Source organism: Geotrypetes seraphini, chromosome 17 (assembly GCF_902459505.1).
Source record: "Geotrypetes seraphini chromosome 17, aGeoSer1.1, whole genome shotgun sequence".
Lineage (NCBI taxonomy): Eukaryota > Metazoa > Chordata > Amphibia > Gymnophiona > Dermophiidae > Geotrypetes > Geotrypetes seraphini.
The window spans coordinates 10,915,105-10,935,518 of record NC_047100.1 but is presented as its reverse complement, the minus strand read 5'-3'; the positions used below and the strand labels follow the sequence as shown (position 1 = coordinate 10,935,518).

General features: G+C 41.3%; 1 protein-coding gene and 1 pseudogene across 1 annotated transcript; one reads left to right on the top strand and one right to left on the bottom strand.

Moving 5' to 3' along the window:
• Positions 1-1,580: 1,580 nt before the first annotated feature.
• BARX1 (BARX homeobox 1) lies at positions 1,581-10,273 on the bottom strand. Its single transcript, XM_033926485.1, has 4 exons — positions 9,795-10,273; positions 6,203-6,503; positions 3,510-3,594; positions 1,581-2,157 (listed from the first exon to the last, which is right to left on the bottom strand). Exons 1-4 carry the CDS (start codon positions 9,994-9,996, stop codon positions 1,993-1,995), a joined length of 753 nt encoding a protein of 250 aa, XP_033782376.1. The 5' UTR covers positions 9,997-10,273; the 3' UTR covers positions 1,581-1,992.
• A 7,783-nt stretch (positions 10,274-18,056) lies between these two features.
• On the top strand, positions 18,057-19,035 carry LOC117351382 (annotated as a pseudogene).
• Positions 19,036-20,414: the final 1,379 nt, after the last annotated feature.

Here is a 20,414-nt window from a genome sequence, read left to right as displayed (position 1 = left end):
ATGCATCAGACCTCAAGTTTGTGATAATGTGCTATAGCAATTAGCATTTGAATGCTTCAGCAAAAGTCATCTGATCACTAATCAAAGCCAGTTACAGCGCATCATAGATCAAAGATCACCAATACTATTCAAGTACACACTTTTTCCTTTGTTTTCTCTTTCTCTTTATTGACCAGGGCCATGCATATATAGTTTATTAAGATTAGGAGTTTTTGATGGGTAAATGTGTGCACCACATATAAGTATGAAAAGATGATGGTGGAACGTTTAGGAAATAGTAATTCTTTTAATGATTTATGGAGTCCATTGACTCATTTTATTGCTTTCCTTTTTTTTCTTTTCCATTAGATTTCATTACACATCCAGGTGGGTGGATGGGGGGAGGGGAAGGTATTTTGATTAATTATAATTTGTAATCACATCATATATATATTATTATATTAAAAATGAAGATGAGGATGGGAGAAAATGATTGTTTATTGTAATAATTGTATAATTATTAGTGTGTTTTGTGCAGTTTTTCTGATTTATTATTTGTATTGCACTATTAAAGTTTGAAAATCAATAAAGATTAAAAAAAAAAAAAAAATTAGGACTATTTTGTTCTAGGATGAAGTACTTAGGTGTATGTGTATCAGTCCTAGACGCAACTGTATTGGTTTTAGGCAGGATGTCTTTTGTAAAAATAATAATAAAAATTTAAAATATAATACGCTGTACAAATTGCATGAGCTTTCCAGATCCATATATCCCATCTTCCAACAGAAGAGGCTACATATGTGATCAGAAAGGATCAAGTTTTGCAGCACCTTTGCTGTTGGCCCAGTACGGGATATTACAAATAACGATTCCAAAAGAGATGCTCTTATTCAAAGTGATAATTTAAATGAAACACTCTTTAAAAAAAAAAAAAAAAATCTTTTGCAATTGTAAAGATCTAATTCACCTATACTGCCTCTAATGCTAATTTTAATATGTCTACTTATTAACTTGACTTAAAATGTAAAAATAAAATCAAAACGGTCAATACCATTCGTTCTAATAATTGGTCATTTGCAGTGCTTAAAGCTCTAAAGAAAAACACCATTTAAGTATACAATATACAATTCCTTTAAAAAATATATTGATTGAATTTAATATACTGCAAATACTTTAAATGAAAAATAAAATCATAAATAGAAATCTAAGAAATTGATTACAGTGTAACATATCAAAATATAAAATTAGATGAAAAATGCTTTTAATTTTTCAATTATAGGGGAAAGCATATTAATTTACGTTCACGATAATGTTCACATAGCTTTTCATAACATAATATCATTAAGGAAGTTGAAATCACACGCAGTTTCAAACTCAATACAATATTTTTATAAAATATTTTATTTCAAATAAAGTAACTTTGCACCTAATAAAACTGATTCAGAACTGTAATTTTCTAAGAAATCAGGCAGACCTGCGTACAACAAAGTGGTGCAAAATATCAATGGACGTTTCATTCCGGTTTTCATGTCGTCATACATTTCAGACAAAATACAAATTTCACCATTAGACAAAAAAAAAAAAAAAGATATTTGAGCTGGTTTATATACATGGGATGAAGATCACTCAACCAAACATGAAACACAATAAAAGTCAAATTGGAAAAATTATCCACTAACCATTTTCATCTTGGTGGCCTTGCATCTTCTGCAGAAATGAACACTGCAAACATTTGGAGAATAACGTTCCTTAATTCGAGCAATCCACACTGTGGAAACTAGGACGCCTTTTTTTTAAATATTATTAGTTATAACACGGGCGGGTAAGGCCTAGCAGGGATCGCTCATAAAAAGTCTGCATTAGTCCCAAACTGCAGGCCAGGGTATAAATTTCCCTCACATTAATCCAGTTTTTACATGAACAGATCACATTTGCCAAGGCAGTTGACTGGCGCTACTTTGTGCCGAGTGGCACCTTTAGCTAAGCAGGGCTGGTTTTTTCTTTGGGTTGGTTTTACTCGTCTTGATTGGCTTCGGAAAGGGAGCTAAGGCTTTCTGTTTGTCTCTCTGCTTCCTTGATCTTCTCCTGTTCTGTGAGCTGTTCACTGCTGGGGATGGAGTTCTTCTTTGGCCGACCTTTGGGTTTTGTAGGGGACTCAAGACCGCCACCTTGTAAAACCTGAAAATTTAAATCACATAAATAGCACAACTAAGGTGATAAAGCACTTCAAAAATGGGGAAAAAAAAACGCTGACAGACCAAGAATATAACAATTTAGGACACAACTAAGGGACATAGTTGTATCCCTATCTAAGAAAAGGGACCAGGGACCTGTTTTACAAAGCCACGCTAGCGGCTGCCCTGCGCTAACGGCCCCGAAGCCCATAGAGATTTAAAGGGCTTCGGGGCTGTTGCCGCGTGGCTTTGTAAAAGAGGCAGCAAGTCTTACCCCCTCTTTTACTAAGGTGTGCTAATCGAATTAGCGCACGCTAAATGCCAACGCATCCATAGACTAAGGGCTCCTTTTATCAAGGCGCGCTACGGGGGTTAGCGCGTCGGACATATCATCACGCGCTAACCCCCCCCCGCGACAGCCTAAAATCCTAACGCCTCGTTAATGGAGGCGTTAGGTACTAGCGCAGCCGGCGGTTTAACGCGCGGTATTCCACGCGTTAAACCGCTACCGCGCCTTTGTAAAAGGACCCCTGACATGCAAGTGTTAGCGTTTAGCGTGCGCTAACTCGATTAGCGCACCTTAGTAAAAGAGGGCCTTAGTGCACGCTTACTTGAGAAGCAAGGCGACAATGTCAGTTGGGTTCTATTTATATGTTTAATTATATTCTTAATTGAAGTGGAAAATGAAACGACAGTGATAGAAAGATGTGGTCTGTTGCATTTGAGTCAACATCTTCTTGATTACTTGGCCAACTGAATAACTCCATTTCTAAGACTCGGTCCCTTTTGTCGAGTTATGACACATTTCTCCAAAATGCCTTATCTACATTTGTTTCGAACAGGGTTTGTTTTTCCTACTAGATCCTTGAAAAATAACACTTTTCTATAGGAAAAGCAAAACATCCAAGTTTATCGTTTGTAAATTATTAGTTTGTCTCCGAGTGATGCAGGTTATCCAGAACTAGACAATCTTCTATAGAAACATATTATTGTCAGTCCATTAATATTTGAACGAGCAACTTCTGGATAAAACTCAAACATGGCTAATATTAGCATTTTTCTCTACCATTTACCCTATTTTTATATCATTTACATCATTTTGGTTGTAAATTCCCAGTTTCTTACAATACGATGGCCCTTTCTTACAAAGGTGCGCTAAGCGTTTTAGCGCTGATTTAGCGCACGCCAAATCAACACGGGCCCTAACCGCTAACACGTCAATAGGATAACATGCACACGTTAGCGTTTAGCACGTGTTTCGCCTGCGCTAAAAAAGCTTAGCGCACCTTGTAAAAGAGGGGGATATGTCAACGGTGGTGTTCTGAAAATAAAAATAGGCACAAATTGTATACTTACGATTTTTTTCCATTTCATTCTTCTGTTTTGATACCACGTTTTCACCTGAAGTTGACTAAGACCTAGTGACTCTGCAAGGTCTATCCTGCAAGAAAGAAGATAAGGATTCATTGGGTAGCCTACGAATATATATTTTTTTCACGTTACTTATTTCTAGGTACAGACTTTTCACTTTGTTGTTGTTTTATGAGTTTCTACGAAAGAAGATAACGCCTCTGTGTTTTTGCTGTGTCTTCCGTCCTCCTTGAGTAGATGGTGACCGTCAAGACGTAGGGAGTGTTCAGTGGTGGTTTACAAGCTGGAGTTACTAATGTGCTGCCGAGTTAGGGCTTGCTACCACAGATCCTGTCTTATCCAATGGGAACAAGTTCCCAGCAATAAACTTTAATAAACTGCACCTTACTCCCTCTAGGGCTCCTTTTACTACGCTGCGGTAGTGCTTTTAGCGCACGCTGCAGATTTCCCGTGCTACGCGGAAAAAACCAAACGCCAGCTCCATGGAGGCCGTTAGCGTCTAGCGTGCGCGGCATTGTAGCGTGCGCTGAAACCGCTAGCGCAACTTCGTCAAAGGAGCCCCTAGTTGTGGGTGTGTTGCGACCTTGCGTGGGATGACACTTTTGCGAAGCCGCGTTGGCCGTTTTAGCGCACGCAGCCTTTTAGCGCGCGCTAAACCCGCGCTGCGCGGCTAGGACTAACACCAGCTCAACGCTGGCATTAGCATCTAGCACGGCCGGCAGTTTAGCGCGTGCTATTACGAGCGTTAAACCGCTAACGCGGCTCCGTAAAAGGAGCCCTAAATACAATGATTTGGCGTCTGTCCAGTTATCAATTTATTTTAATAACTTTGGGGGAATTGTAGTTCTTTCTACTGTAGGGTGATGCTCTTATTATTAGGGAGAAGACTCTGCGATGGCTTTGTAATCCATTTCATGGTTTAAGAGTGTATTTTTTTATTATTATGTACATTGCTTAGAAATTTGTATAAGTGTTTTAATCAAATTTTAAATAAACTTGAAACTTATGGCATCTGGTATCTGTGAAAACATAGGAAAGGGTATAAGGGAAACCCTTTTTAATGATGCTAAGGGATTGATGTGATGAATATCAGAGAGAGGAGGTAGTGGGTTTTTATTATCTTTCTTTTAAAATATTTTTTCTCTTTAGATACCATTTTTTTGGTATATTGTTCTTGATGTTGTATTATAGTAATTGCTGAAAATTGCTATGTGTATGATAATTATTGCAATAATTAATAAAATTTATTGAACTAAAAATTTTTTTTATTTTATATAGGGCTCCTTTCATCAAACTGCGGTAGAGCTTTTTACCACAGGCTGTTGCGGTAAATGCTCCAAAGCTCACTGAATTCCTAAGATAGTTGGTACATTTACCTCACCAGGCTGCGGTATAAAGCTCTACCGTGGTTTGTGAATTATGTGAAAATTATGTGAATAATTTTTTGGGGGGAGAAGGGGGGATTTTGCTCATATCTTTACAGTATGAGTTACATTCTACAGTAGGTATTTTGTCCCTGAAGGGCTCCTTTTCCAAAGGTGCGTTAGGGCCTTAACGCGCGGGATAGCGCGTGCTAAAACGCTGCGTGCGCTAGCTTTTAAGCAGGCGGTAATTTTTCAGCTCGCACGCGCTATAGTGCGCGCTAAAAACGCTAGCACACCTTAGTAAAAGGAGCCCTTAATTTTGCACCCAAGGGTCAAAGTGATTTCTCCTTGCCCAAGCTTGCATGTGGGATTTGAACCCAGGCACCTCTGGATGTTAAACCTAGTGCCTAAACCACTTGGCTACTGTGGGCTAATTAATAAAGATTTGCCATTGTATTGAAAAAAAAAAAAAGATTGGATAGGTTAGCTACAGCTTTTCCTTTAAAAAAAAAAAACTATTTAGGAAGACCTGGGTTTCTAATTTGCATAACCCCTTCCTCCATTTCCATAATCCAGGGCTCCCCATCACACCTTCTCACACATACATTACAAGTACATGGGGGAGACGGGAACATGTGCATTTATTTATTCATAGTCCGTCGCACCAATTCAAAAATCCACACTGGATTGCAAAATCTGCTATCCTCGCCGGAGGTGCTAATGTGTGTTTCTAAGGCTGGATATACGAGTATGCTTGTCTATGCTTTCGTGTATCCTCACGTCATCCTTTGTTTAATGTGTGTCTACTAATAAAGACAAGATATAAATAGAAGTCTTACCATAAAAGTCCTTTATTCAAATCCAAGGAGGCCTGGTTTCTCCCTCAGGGCTGCCCTCAGGGGTGTAAGTATATAGCTGGACTCAGACAACTGCCCATAATTTACCAGCTACATCCGACTAATATAATGGATGGTAATCACAGAATCCCTTGGCATATATATGAAATCGAAATAACTGTGTACTTTTGTGTGCTTCCTTTTTGTATGTGATTCCGTGTTTAGATTGGGCTTGTGTGTGTGTTTTGATGTTTGTTTGTTTCTGTCTGTTTACAAGAGGATTCTTATATGTTTCTCTCTTTGGTTAGTGTCTCCAAATGGTTTTACATTGCAAATATCTTCATAGGAATGAATCTCACTTTTTAATCCAGAATAAATTTTGGAACAATGACTGCTTGTGTCCCATCCCAAATATCTGTCTCTGGATCTGAGAAGTGGGCCGCAATCCCCCCGCTGGCTGACTCCCTCTCCCTCTTACCTGTCCGGGGTGGAGAGGTATTTCTGTTTCTCGAAGCGCTTCTCCAGCCCCATGAGCTGAAGCTCGGTGAACACCGTCCGGCTCCTGCGCCCCTTCTTGGCTTTGTGGCTCTGCTCGGCGCCGCTCGATTCCAGCTTCCCCCGAAGGTGCAGCTCCAGCGGCAGGTGAGCGGCTCCCGGGCCGCCCTGCAGGCCGGGCCCCACGCTCAGCAGAGCCGAGCTCAGCGGGGAAGCCAGGCCCGAGCACGATAGGGGAGCCAAAGGGAATTTAAAGACGGCGGCCTGCTCAGCCTTCAGCACCGCTGCGGATAGACCAGAAACAAAACCAATGGTGAGGGTGAAGTGCTGGTATATAAAATGCAATTGCAAAAGACAAAAGGCATGCTGATAGCATTGCAGTAGTGCATCGGGATTAAAGCCCGGAACTGATTCCACATTCGCAATCGCTCTGCCATTGTGACTGGAATGTTTTACTATAGGCTCGAATGTCTGCATTAATGAAGAAAACAATCGATTCAGTCCGCCCTTAACACCCAATAGTCGACAGGAAAAGATCTCCATTTTTCGAGCAGGGCCTGCTTTCTTACTCTTTGTGACTCTGTACAGCGCTGCGTACGTCTGGCAGCGCTTTGGAAATAATTAATAGTAGGAGTATTTAATGCAAGTCCCTCTCCCCCCTCCCCCGAGCACTCTCTGTCCTGTGATCCCAGAAAACGGCTCGCGACGTTATATCTAAAAATGCGACTGTTGCAGTTTTGCTAAATGCCAGGTTTGCTCCCGCTTTCAAATGCTCAGGTGCTCCAAGAACCTCAGGAACCACAACCCCCTCTATTGTTTCTCTAGCAATAACAGAGAAACCGCCCCCCCCTCCCAAACTAACCCTCTGAAAGAGCAGGGAGTCTGCAGCTACGTTACATTACAATGTACTTGTTAACCGCATGACCAAAAGTTTTATGCGGTTTGCAAAAAAATTATTATAACATATTACATAGAAAGAATGGATGAATTAGTCAAATATTTAAGGAAAAACTAGGTTTTCAATTTTCTTCTGAAATGTTTGTAAGAATGAGCAGAAAGCAGCAATGAATGAAATTCCTTTTGCCTGGAATGCTAGCACCCCCCCCCCCCTCCTCCCAAATTCATCTCTCTTGGTTCTTTGCAAACTACTCGTTTCAAACTTTGGCGCTACTCGTGGCGCAATTTTTTTCGCACTTTTGTAAATATATATATTCAGTATATGCAGCAGCTATTGCGACATCCACTGAAGAAACAAATGCTTGAGTAATCTGAAATTAATTTCAATGTTTCTGCAAAATATATATATTTTTTTGTCTTGGCTCCTCCGCCGAACCTGCACTAGCTTTGAAACTGTGTAATTTAAAATTATTTTAAAAAGACAAAAATCCTGAGATTGTAGCCATACATAATAGGATTTTAAAAAATCTTTTATCTAATTAAAAAAAAAAACCAAATAAATAAGAAGACTTGGTTGTTTCAGTTTATAAACCTACGATGGACTTTATTTGAATTCCTAAACAACTCATCTAATTTAGATGTATTAAAGTTTTTTTTCTAAGAATCTGAAACCTGTCCTAGTGCTTACATAGTTTGTAGTCAATGAGGATCAAGTTTATGAAAGCCAGAAATCGTGAGTCTATTTTCTCTGCTTCATGAATGTACCACTTAGGGAAAAAAATACTAGCTGAAATTTTAATTTCTTAATTATAAAATTTTTTTAAAAAAACTAATTCAACATAATGCTTTCGTTAATTTTTTTTTTTTTTGTATTGTATTAATGCTTAAACTAAACTAAACCTTAAGTTTGTATACCGCATCATCTCCATAAAGATAGAGCTCGGCACGGTTTACAGGTAATTCAATAAACGAGGGAAGGACATCATAAGAAATTAGAGGTTATGAAGAGGATAGCTAGCTTTACATTTTCAATAGATAGCTTTACGTTTTGGAGAAAAGCCAGGTTTTCAGATGCTTTCGGAATAATTGGAATGAGCCTAGGTTCCGCAGCTGGGCAGGGAGGTTGTTCCAAAGCTTAAATGCTCATTTCACGTCCTGTTCTTAAGATTCTGAAAATATTACTTTTTTATCTGTCTTTTTTGGTCTCCTTTACTTTGTTCCTGCCGTTCTGCAGGCTCTAGATTAAGCCCTCCTGAAGAAATCATTAAGGGATTTCTAGGAAACAGCTAGGTGGATTTTTTTTCCCCCCTAGATTTGTTGTTGGTTTGTTAATTTAAATGTCTTCACGTGTCCCAGTTTGTGATAATAAATAGACAAGACAGTCAGAGGCAGTCAAGTTTGCCTAAACTGAACTATGCATAGGTTTAAGCCTTGATTTCCGATAAGTACTTGTATCCAAAGCTTAGAAGTCAAATCTTTTTGGTGCTTATTTATATTCGTTGGCCAAATGATCAGTACAATATTTTGTAAGGATTGATGTTTTCAAAAATTACATTTTTGAATCCCATCCTAATGGTTTAAGGTCGTTTGCAGCAAGCAAGAGAGTAAACGGTGACTTGGATCTTAATAACTTCTTCTTTTCAGAAAAATTAAACTATTTTAGATCTAATTGCAGGAGCCTTTAGGCCTGGGATAAACAAATGGAAACGGATGTGAGAATGCTGCTTCCAAGTGCCAGTATTCTGAAAGGCCCAAAAGCTAGAACATAATAAAGGCAAAACCACATCAAATAAACAGTAAGTACATTAAATATGGTGATAAGACTAGTTTTATATAGGGGAAACTACTTGATGCCCAGTTGAGTTTTGCAGACTCTAAGTCTGCATTGTAGTGTTTTAATATCACTGGCTTTGGCCTATAAATTAGGAAGATACCAAAAAAACTTCTTCTTTTTTTAACATTAGCCGTTCCGAGGTACAATGTAAACATATTATTCCCCCCCTGCCCCCAGCAGACACGCTTTGTTGTGCCAATTCGCCCTTCATTCCCGAAAGGAGCCCTGGTTTCTATATAGGATCGATTAACACATAGGGGATTGTCCAAAGTGTCAATTCCTCATGGATCAGAGCTCAAATGAAAAGTTCCGATGTTCTGAACAAAGGAATACATTTCTTTTTTTTTTTTTCATGAGATTTTATTGAGAATTTTATCAAAATACAAGGGGAAAAACAAGTCATAACATTATCAAGTATCATAATTAGGAGCCAAGGAGGAACAGGGCAAAATCCAGTATAACAGGGCAAAATCAAATATACATAACTATATCATATTATAATCTGTTGCAATAGGTATCCAAATTGCATCAAAGAAATATGAAGGAGGGGAGGGAAAGAGAAAAAGGAATAATAGAATCATGAAAAGAAAAGGGGATACATTTCGCTAGAAGAAGCACGAGAAACTTGCCAATCCTATTTATTACCGATTAATGCTCAAACATTTCTCCTAACGTGTTTGTACGTGTTTTTTTGGAGTTGTTATTGTGAACTACCTGTGTATATTTAAAGATTACAATTTTTTTTTTTTTTAAACTTTTGGGTATTTCATTACTTTGCCTTTGCTTGAACATCATATGACATAACATGATAAAGTTAGCGCCAGGGTTGACGTACGGGACATACCGAGGTGGTTGTGGTACGGTCGGGCAGACAGAAGCGCCTGGACGCCGAACTTGAGCAAATCTCCAGCGGGGGCCGAGACCTTAGAGTCCGGATGATCGGTCAGGATTTCCTCAATCATAAAACTCCTATAACGATGAGACCTGTGATCGGGGAAAACTTCGGGCGGAAAATAGTGAGCTCCGAGCTCCGAGGGATGCTGCATTGTCCCAGTAATCAATGCAAAAAAAACCAAAAACCAAAACAACAACCAGAAAAACAACCACCGTGTATATTGGTTAATACTGAAGAAGAAACAAACGTCTCCAAACCACCCGCAAAAGGTTTCTAGAATAGATCGCCAAATCGTTCAAGCCGTTGGCCCCAGACTAGCAAAGCCTGCATCCTTTCTCCCTTGTGCTGATGGCCAGGCTGTGAAAAAGAGTCTTCAGCTCTCGAGAACTTTTTCAGCTCGAAAACAATTTGTCGTCGTCGTCCCCCCCTCCCCGAAGAAACGAGCTTTTTAGGGTCTGGCGGAAGACTGAGACGAGGCTGTAAAGTTTTCAGGCTCCAGCTCTAGAGTGTCAGCGAGAGTCTAACGGCTCCGCCCACTGCCAGCAAAAGCAGCCAATGAGCTTCTCCGATCCGAGACTAACACGGGAGGGGAGAAGACGGCCAGAGCTAGGCTGGCTTAACGTCTTGAACCACCTTAGGATGACCTACCGTGATGAGATTTACCTGTTTCCAAAGACAAAAATACCCAATCTGGGCTCATGACCCATGAAATAATCTAGGACCGATAAGATCCAATTAATATTTAAAACCTATTATACTAATCTGATAGTTTTTTTTACATAGAAACCGTAAAATAAATAAATAGAACAGCCACCCTCCAATATTTCCCAGTGCAGCAAAGTTCAAATGACGACGTCAATAAATTGTCACTTTCCTCTAAAAAGTACAACTTTTAAACTGTGTTTTCTGTGCAATGAGATATTGGATAACCAATCTGCCGAAGGGGGAAATCTGAAATGTGTGCTTTATCTGTTGGAGATAAAGCATTTTCTTTTTTTTTTTTTTTTTTTTTAAAAACACGTTTCGTGCACCAGTTTCCTGATACCTTGGATGGCGCAATTCTTCTAAGCGATAAAACCGCTTTTTTTTAACGCTCAATGCACTGTTCCTCCTGCAGATACCAATTCGTATCCTGTCTGTCAACATTTAACGGCCCATATCTGTTGTTCCAAGAGGAGACTGCTCTTTAAAACCAGGAAAAGCCTTGTAACAACCATTTTTTAAACAGGAAGGCCATGACTTTTACATGTGCAGGAGTCAAGTTATAGAATGGCCTTGTTGGCCAGATTAGAGGAATTCCTTTAGGAAAATATTGAAGACTCAACTATTCCTCGGAGCATTTTTCCGAGCAACTGACTTTATGTTAGACTGAATATGTCTGTTTTATCTTCTTATTTTTTATGATTCTTAACTTTTGATGTACGTAACTCCTTGTGCACCGTTTTGGATAAAAACAGTATAGAAATTTTAAAAATAAATAAACTTGTGTTACAACCCAGGGATGGCATGTTCAGATTTTCATACGAACTTGAAATAGATTACGTTCAAAAAATTCATCATCATAATTCTCCTCTGTAGATTAAAAAAAAATGTCAGATCTTGGCATACATCAGAAACTGTATTGATAATAGTTTTTGCAGGTACACTCAAAGTTACACTGTATATGTATATTCGCTGTTTGATCGTCGCCCCGCATCATTTCAGAAACACGTTTGCTGAATTTTATGAAGTTTCAAATTTTAATTCAGTTGCATTAATGCATACAATTAGAACAAGCAAAATTGCAATGCGCTATTGGAAAACCATTGCAAAACACTTATTAAAGTCAAATAGAAAGAATAAGTTTTCATATTTGCCCATATTTTTTGTTAAGATCATCTTTAGCGGTTATACAACTCTGCTCGTGCAAAAATGCAGTTTCCGTATCTTTGCAACAACGAATCCATACAATGCCTGCTCAGTTTTTCTTTGCATTCATTTCCAGTAACTTCTAGCTACTCTTTTTTTGAGTAAAGGGATATTATGGATAAGATATGTCAAAATTGCTAAAGCAGCGTCTTTGAGACACAGAATGCACTTTGGTTCGGAAATAACCCGCTCTACTTTGTAACCCAGATAACCTCTTATGGAATCCGCCTTGAACCGCAAGGTAATGGCGGAATTAAAGTCAATAATGTAATGTAATTTAATGTAAAGTTCGATAGGGGACAGTTGCACATTTCCACCTCATTTTTCTGTTGGCGTCACGTAGAGAAATTACTTTGAGACAATCAGGAGAAATAAGTAGACCAGTCCTCTTTAAATCGAATTCTATTACTCTCCTTTCTCCAATATATATTTCAAATAATTTTTTTTTTTTTTAAATAGTTCTTTTCATATTCACTGTAACTTCAATCCCTTAATGATTGCGGCATTAAAATATACAATTTGCCGAAGAAGCGTTTCCATAATATTTCTTATGCTGTAACCTGCGGCGACATTTGCGCTTGAACCAAACCGAAAACAGACGCGAAATTCTAAAGTCTGGATCCGAATAACGCGCGATCTTTGCTAAGAGATACAAGAGAGTTTGGAGAACTCTGCACAATAGTCTCGGCCGAGCAGAAATGCACAAATAATTTTCTTAATCTACTAATATTTACCATTTTCGTCTGACCAACACAATCTTTTGGCAGAGCAGAAATGACCATAAATAGCAAATATACACCTTTTACGTATTAAGTAGGGTCAGTGGTCAAAAACTCTCAACAAACTCGAGAGGGAAGAAGGAAGTTTCTATGCCAATGACTGAAAACAGGGGTATAATATAATATAATAGCAATTTTCTGAGGCTTTCCCTCCTTGTTTAAGGTTTGGGCACTAGTAATATTAGACACAGTAGGGATTATTTAGGAGGGTGTTGAGAAGAAATAACAAATGCGAGATTCTGTCCAAAGCATTTCTTTTGCCTAAGTTTTAAGTAATAAGCACAAAACTTTAACAGATCTCCAGGGCATTCGGAAAACCAAACGGCAGCTATTAGACAGCTAATATTCCTGAAAGAGGTTGCAGGAGTGCTGGCTCCGACGTTTAAATTCTTGTCTTAACGAATTACTCGATAGACATAACCCGAGAGATGAGCGCATAAAGCCAGCCTGAGGGAAAATAATGTCATATGCTTTCTTTGTTCACCTTCGCCCAACCCCTTCTTTTAATTTCGAGTTTGCATTTTATTTCACTTCTGCCCACCTTCCCACCTGGATCAAACACTTTGCAAAGCAACAAAGTCCTGTTTCATCTGGTCATAAAGAAGATTCACCTGTACGATCTGTTGGATTCTAATCCAGAAGACGAGACTGAGTGGATGCTCTGTACGAAATCTGCTGATGGTAATATTTCTTCAGACAAATGTTTGTTGGGGTAGAAGAGCAGAAACATGAAAAAAAAAACAAAGCATGACATTATTCGGAATAGTGGTATGGTGTGTGGTTATATTTTTGCCAGACTGTTATCGGAGCTGAGTTCTGTACAGCAATGTTTCAGAGAATCATAAGGAAAAATCACCATTGCTTCTCAGCATTGCACATCTTATAAAATGTTCCGTAGTCAGTTTACACTTCCATCATGATATGTTTTAATCAGTTATGATCCTAATAAGAACATAAGAACGTGCCTCCGCTGAGACAGACCAGAGGTCCATCTTGCCCAGCGGTCCGCTCCCGCAGCGGCCCATCAGGCCTAATCATTTTGCTAAAAGTTGAGAGGGGACAACTCTGAAAAAATAAAAATAAAAACACATAACAAAGCAACCCAACTTCTCGGAGATTGATGAAAAATAGTTATCAATAAATGGTAGAATAAATCATTCATTAACAGAAAGCCTGAGAGCCTGTCTCAATGGGCGACTTTAACGTGGAGCTGGGAGGCCCGCGAGGTCACCTGTTGAGGAGGGGGTAGGTCCCGGGTAGGGTCCAGAGTAGACGGGAAGGAGTGGGTTTTTCCCGCCGTGGGAAAGACTCGAGATTGGGTGGAGGCCATGGCCGATGTGAGCGGGATAAGAGAGAGAGCTCGGAGGACCCAAACGGTCACTGGGTCTTCCGAGACAGCTTTCCCGCTCGCGATACAGTTCCAGGGGGGGGGGGTTTGGATAGCTCAGGGGGTGAGGATAGTATCCCGAGCTACTGGCTGCTGGGCTCAAGGGATAAGTGGAGGGCCGGCGGGGAGCCATGCCTGGTGGTTCGCATGACCTGGACAATGGGGCATGTGGAGACATGCCACCCCTCGGACCCTTGCTAGCACGGCGGGGTTGGGGGCCATTTTAATTGTTATAGTAGCTCGGAATCAAGATGTGTTTTGTTATACAATGATTGAAGTTATATGTTTATTTCAATAAACAGGGCTGTGGCCAGTTTACTCCAACAGCAGAGTGAGTGTGTTATTGAGGCATGGGAGGGGGTATGGGTGAGAGGAGATCTTGGGGGAGTGAGCCACTACAGGTTCCGCTGTGAGAGTGTGGTGTAGTGGTAAAAACCTGAGGCTGTGGGTTCAAACCCACGCTGCTCCTTGTGATCCTGGGCAAGTTACTTAATCCCTCCATTGCCCCAGGTACATTAGATAGATTGTGAGCTCTCCTGCCGCCCTGACTCTCCTGCCCTTCTCTGCTCTACGAGCCCGTGGTTTTAACCCTAACCACGGGCTCGCGAAAAAGCAAGCATCTGATTGGTCACAGTCACCGATGACAACAAGAGTCCCAAGCGCTTCCAAAACCATCGGGGACGTCACTTCCTTCCCAAACTTTCCCACCTGCCAACTATTCTTGCAAGTTGTCTTCTTAAAAGAGAGAGAAGAGAGGATTTGTTTCTGTGTCCTCGCTGTATGAATGTTTTCCGGGGTTAGCAGGATCGAAGTTTCCTGTGTTTGTCGCCGAGAGAGAGACAGACACAACTGTCTTAAGTCATGGACTGATACCATTAGCTCAGTTCTGCAAACTGATCCGCCCTCCCCACCTATGATTTGCCCCTTCACCTCCCTCCTTTCCCCCCAAAAACCAAAAAAAAAAAAAAAAGGTCGCTACTCTTAAGCATGCGCAGACTATCAACAGATGGTCTGCACATGCGTCGGGATCGCTAGAGAGCAATCCCGGCAGTTGGATGGGGGCATGATTCTGATCGCCCTCATTTGCATGAGGGCGATTCGCGAATCATCCCCCCGGACACGGATTGGATCCTTTGTGAATCTAGCCCTTTGTACAATGCACCTAAGTTGTTTGCACTAGTGCTAATTACATCAATTAAGAGGTGTTCCTTGCCTTGTTAAGGAATTAAGTTGTGTGTGCAAATTGTCTGTGTGCGCGGATTTGCCCACACAACCTAAGTTGCCATACACTGAATTTGGGAGTTAGAGGCAAGATATTTTTGTCCTTGCTTTAATGATGTGGCAGGCCTACACAGCAATCTCAGTCTCTAGTTACTCAAGAGCACTTCTGCATTTGCCTCATCTCCGCTTTTCATTTACCACTTACTAATTTTATTATAAATTAGTTAACACGAAAAATATGCCGTGCCAGCAATTTCAATATACTTAGAGCAGTCGTATCATTTCCACGCTGACATTTCTGAGCCAATATAAATACTAACAGCGGAAGCTGGAGCGGCCCGCTTCCCCGATGTATACCTTTCCAACCTTCAAATACCAATCCAACCCCCTCACCAAAAAGACACGTAGACCTGAGTGGATAAACCTGGCCGCAGCCCTGTTTATTGTAAAACATATTTAAATAACAATTTACATATAGTAAACAACATATATAAACATCATTAAATAACATTTTATCTAATTAAACCGCCACAATGGTACCCACCATTGTGACCCCTGATCCCGAGCTACCGACATAGATGAAAATGGCCCCCGACTCTGCCGTCTAAGCAAGGGTCCGAGGAGTGGCATGTCCCCACATGCCCCATTGTCCAGGGTCATCTGACCCACCAGGCACGGCTCCCAGCCGGCCTACCACTCATCCCATGATGAGACCAGCCGCCAGTAGCTCGGGATACCGCCAACCAAAAACCCCACACTACATCACGCAGAACTAATGGGCGGGAGGGCAGGAAAGCTGCCTCGGAGGACCGGAAACCGTTACTGTCCTCCGAGCGTCCAGCTTATATACCCCCCACCCACCCAACCCTGCGGCCCCAATTTGACCTTATGGGAGGTCCGTCCCACGGTGGGAAAGACCTCCTCCCTTCTTTTTAAAATTTCTGCCTGCCTAACCACCCCCTCCTAGCTATCTTCCCGACGGACGGCAACGCGGGCCTCCCAGCTCCGCGTTAGAGACAAGCTCTCGGGCTTTTTAATCTTACCTACCTTCAAAAAAAGATGGCCTCCGAATCAAAACCAGAGCTCAGAAACAGGACTTTAGTCCATGCTTTTCTCAGGAAATCTGGGTTTAAGATGGTACGGAACGCTTTCTGGCCTACGTTGAGTTAGAGGTGAACGAAGGGGGCTAGAAAGGACATTGATTTACACTGGTAAGTAATGAAAATAGCACCCGAGTTTGCTTATGGAACAGACAGCCTTGCATTCAACTCAATGCTAAACTGCTAAAAATGTTAAATTCGGCAGCTGTGTAGATAATGACAGTACTTAAGGTGGCATACGCATCAAACGTTTGGTCTAGGCACAAATTGCTGCAGTTTCATTCTGGCAACATGCTGATTGAAAATACTGGGGTATTTTAATTGGTCTGTCTGGACCAATGTTTGGCCTGGAGCAATAGAATAACTAAACCTGCATCTCATCATCAGATGTAATCCTCCCCATAACCGACTTTCACCAGCTGATCTACATGCATTTCCCCTATAGTTTATATTTGGAGCCATCAAGTAGGAGGAGAGCTGTAGCTGAGTAAGGCATAATTGCAATAATTACGTTTTAGGTAGGATTAGCTATCTAGTAATATAGAACACTCAGTGCTTGCATGGCCTCCTTCCTGAACTCCTAAGCCACTTCTTCTGAGGGATTCTCATTAAGCTTCACTCCTTGCAGTTGGCCACACATACAGGTCCTACATTTTGAAAGTATACTGTCCTGTACAGGGTGCCCACAAAAACACTCCTTGATTTTAAATGGTAACAAAACCAAAATTGATTGGAATATTCTTTCACCTTTTAGGCGACAGTTTCATCAACTCGTAAAGTCTCATATGGTATCTGTTGATTACATACACTCGATGGGCGCCCCACCTGTTACTCGGCAAAACATCAAAGCGAAAATCGAGCTCGGACCAGACTCTGTGAAGCATATCCGGCGTGATCATGATGCGTTCCTGTAGATCGTCCATAGTTGCGGGTAGCGGAGGTACGTACCCCCAAAGGAAAAAGGCACAAACAGTAAGGTCCGGTGATCTCGGGGGCCACTTGAGGAACACCTGGTCATTTTGTCGCATTGCAATGTCTAAAGGTTGTAATTTCCGCACCAATTGCAGCTTATAAGGGTGAAAGTGCATGCGATTGTGTAAGATCTTGCTAACCGTGCTTTTTGTGACTTATATTTGCTGTCATCTTATTTATAAACATATTCCAATACGTTTAGATTTTTTAACCATTTAAAATCAAGGCCCCATGCTGGCAGAGAAGCTAATTGTGAAGGCTGATGATGATGAGAGAAAAGAGAGAGAGGTACCCATTGGGGAAGGTGGGGGGGGGGGGTAGAGAAATGCTGTACCGTGCACCCAATTGGAGGGAGGGGTAAGGAAGAAAACCATCCAGTTTGGGGGGGAGAGATAAGGAATGCAAGGGAGAGGAGAGTGATGCCAGACCAGGGGGAAGAGAGGGAGGGAAAGGAAAGGAAATGCCAGAGCATGGAGGCAGTAGAGAGAAATTCCATGGCATGAGGTTAAGGAAGGAAAGGAGACAAAGATGCCAGATCACGGATGGGGATGGAGAGATCATGGAAGGGAAGGAGAGGAGACAGATGCCATAGCACATGGGGGAGGGAAGGAAAGGAGACAGAGATGCCAGACCATGTGGTGAGGTAGGGAAGGAGGGAGGGAAGGAAGGCAGAAGAGAGAGATGCCAGAGCATGGAAGAAGGAGTGGAGACAGAAAGAGAAAAATGGAGAGCGGAGGTGAAACTGAAATGAAGCATGTATAAAGAAGGGGCACAGGATGGTTTATGGCAGGGGCATAGAAAGGCGCTTTTCCTTTTCGGAGAGGGTGCCATCAGATAGGTCAAGATGGGTGCATACAAATACACGTAAGAGCTATGGAGGAAGAAGCAGTCGGATGTGATGTGTTTCCTGTTGCGAGTCCGATGCTGGCAGTATCGCCAGCTGTCTTCCCTCTACCGGGCACCCCGTCCCACTAGGCCAGACAAGGCTCGAAGGCTGGGGTACAAGGCTAAACAAGGTATTTGTGTTCACCGAGGTGGCTGCAAACACCCTGTCCCAAGGGAGCTACCTATGGTAAACCCGTCCATCATGGTATTAATCAGATCAAATTTGCACGCAGCCTGCAGTCAGTTGCTGAGGAGCGTGCTGGCTCGCACTTTGGGGATTTGAGAGTACTGAATTCATACTGGGTTGGTGAAGATTCCACATACAAATTCTTTGAGGTTATCCTTATTTAACCATTCCACAAAGCCATCAGGCGCAACCCTGACACCTAGTGGATCACAAAGCCAGTCCACAAACACAGAGAGATGTGTGGGCTAACATCAGCTGGAAAGAAGAGCCATGGCCTTGGCAAGGGCCACAAGTTCCATCTCACCATTGGTGGTGCACGGCGTGCAGCCTGGAGAAGACTGAGAGATCGAAACATTCAAGGTACTGAAGGGGATAGACTTAGTAGATAAGGACAGGTTGTTTACCCTCTCCAAGGTAGGGAGAACGAGAGGGCACTCTCTAAAGTTGAAAGGGGATAGATTCCGTACAAACGTAAGGAAGTTCTTCTTTACCCAGAGAGTAGTAGAAAACTGGAACGCTCTTCCGGAGTCTGTCATAGGGGAAAACACCTTCCAGGGATTCAAGACAAAGTTAGACAAGTTCTAGCTGAACAAGGACGTACGCTGGTAGGGCTAATCTCAGTTAGGGCACTGGTCTTTGACCAGAGGGGTGCCGCGTGAGTGGACTGCTGGACATGATGGACCACTGGTCTGACCCAGCAGCGGCAATTCTTATGTTCTTATGTACCCTGCAACTCCACTGTTACTGCTAAATCTTATGTTGTTCGTAAATCTCATTTACTAATAAAGTCTGGGGATTGTCAGGTTAAAAAAACAGAAAGAGGGTGTAAGATGCCATAAGGAAGGGGGAGAGGGTGGACAATGGATGGAAAGGAAGAGAAAGAGGCTGGACAGTGGATAGAAGTGGCAGAAAAAGACCGGATGGTATACATCCCAGGGTACTAAAAGAGCTCAAACATGAAATTGCTGATCTGCTGTTAATGATCTGTAACCTGTCGCTAAAATCATCTATAGTACCTGAAGATTGGAGTGTGGTCAATGTTACGCCGATTTTTAAAAAGGGCTCCAGGGGAGATCTGGGAAATTACAGACCGGTAAACCTCACTTCAGTGCCGGGCAAAATGGTAGAAACAATTATAAAAAATAAAATTGTGGAACACGATGAGATGGAGTCAGCATGGGTTCAGCAAAGGGAGATCTCGCCTCACCAATTTGCTTGACTTCTTTGAAGGTGTTAATAAACATGTGGATGAAGGTGAGCCGGTTGATATAGTGTATCTAGATTTTCAGAAAGCTTTGCATAAAGTTCCTCCCGAGAGGCTCCTGAGAAAATTGAAGTGTCATGGGATAGGTGGCAAAGTTCAATTGGGAATTAGGAATTGGTTATCGGATAGAAAACAAAGGGTAGGGTTGAATGGTCATTTTTCTCAAAGGAGGAGAGTAAACAGTGAAATACTGCAGGCGTCTGTACTGGGACTGGTGCTATTTAACCCTTTCAGGACCAAGGGACCTATTTGTCCCATAACTTTAAAATCCTATCCATTTTGATTGGGATAGTCTACAGTTCTAAATTTGATATGTACGGATTCCATAGGATACTGCCTTTATGTAAACAAACTGGTTCCGACATTCATTCGTTAGCGTCGTTGCCAGATTGACGAGAAGATTCACTTGCCACACTGTCCATAAGCCAGAAGTGTGATTTTTTTAAAATAAAAATAATGATATTTCACAAAAAAAATCAATTTTTTGGCATCTGCAAGCCCTTTTTACCATAAAAATGTCGTCAAAACCACAAAAATTGGCCTACGATCCTTATGGTCCTGAAAGGGTTAACTTATTTATAAATGATCTGGAAATTGGAACAACAAGTGAGGTGATTAAATTTGCCTTATTCGACAGAAATATCACCTAAAAAGTATCTACACAAAACACTAAATCAATTTCTAATATTTCAAACATGTCCACTCCTGCGTATAAGACAAAAATTTATTCTACATGCTTTATTTCTCTTAACTCTGCATATTGTAACTCGCTGACTGTCCAGCTCTCTTCAATGTAAACCGCCTAGAAGTATAAAGTTATTATTATTATTATTATTATTAATAAACTGTTCAAAGCTGTTAAAACG

Bases quoted from the DNA above. Each gene is read 5' to 3' on its own strand.
- BARX1 (XM_033926485.1), bottom strand. From the start codon at position 9,996: ATGCAGCATCCCTCGGAGCTCGGAGCTCACTATTTTCCGCCCGAAGTT. The intron at 6,504-9,794 runs GTATGTCCCGTA...GTCTATCCGCAG, and splicing joins ACCGTACCACAACCACCTCG to CGGTGCTGAAGGCTGAGCAG. The intron at 3,595-6,202 runs GTAAGAGGGAGA...TCTTTCTTGCAG, and splicing joins TACCTCTCCACCCCGGACAG to GATAGACCTTGCAGAGTCAC.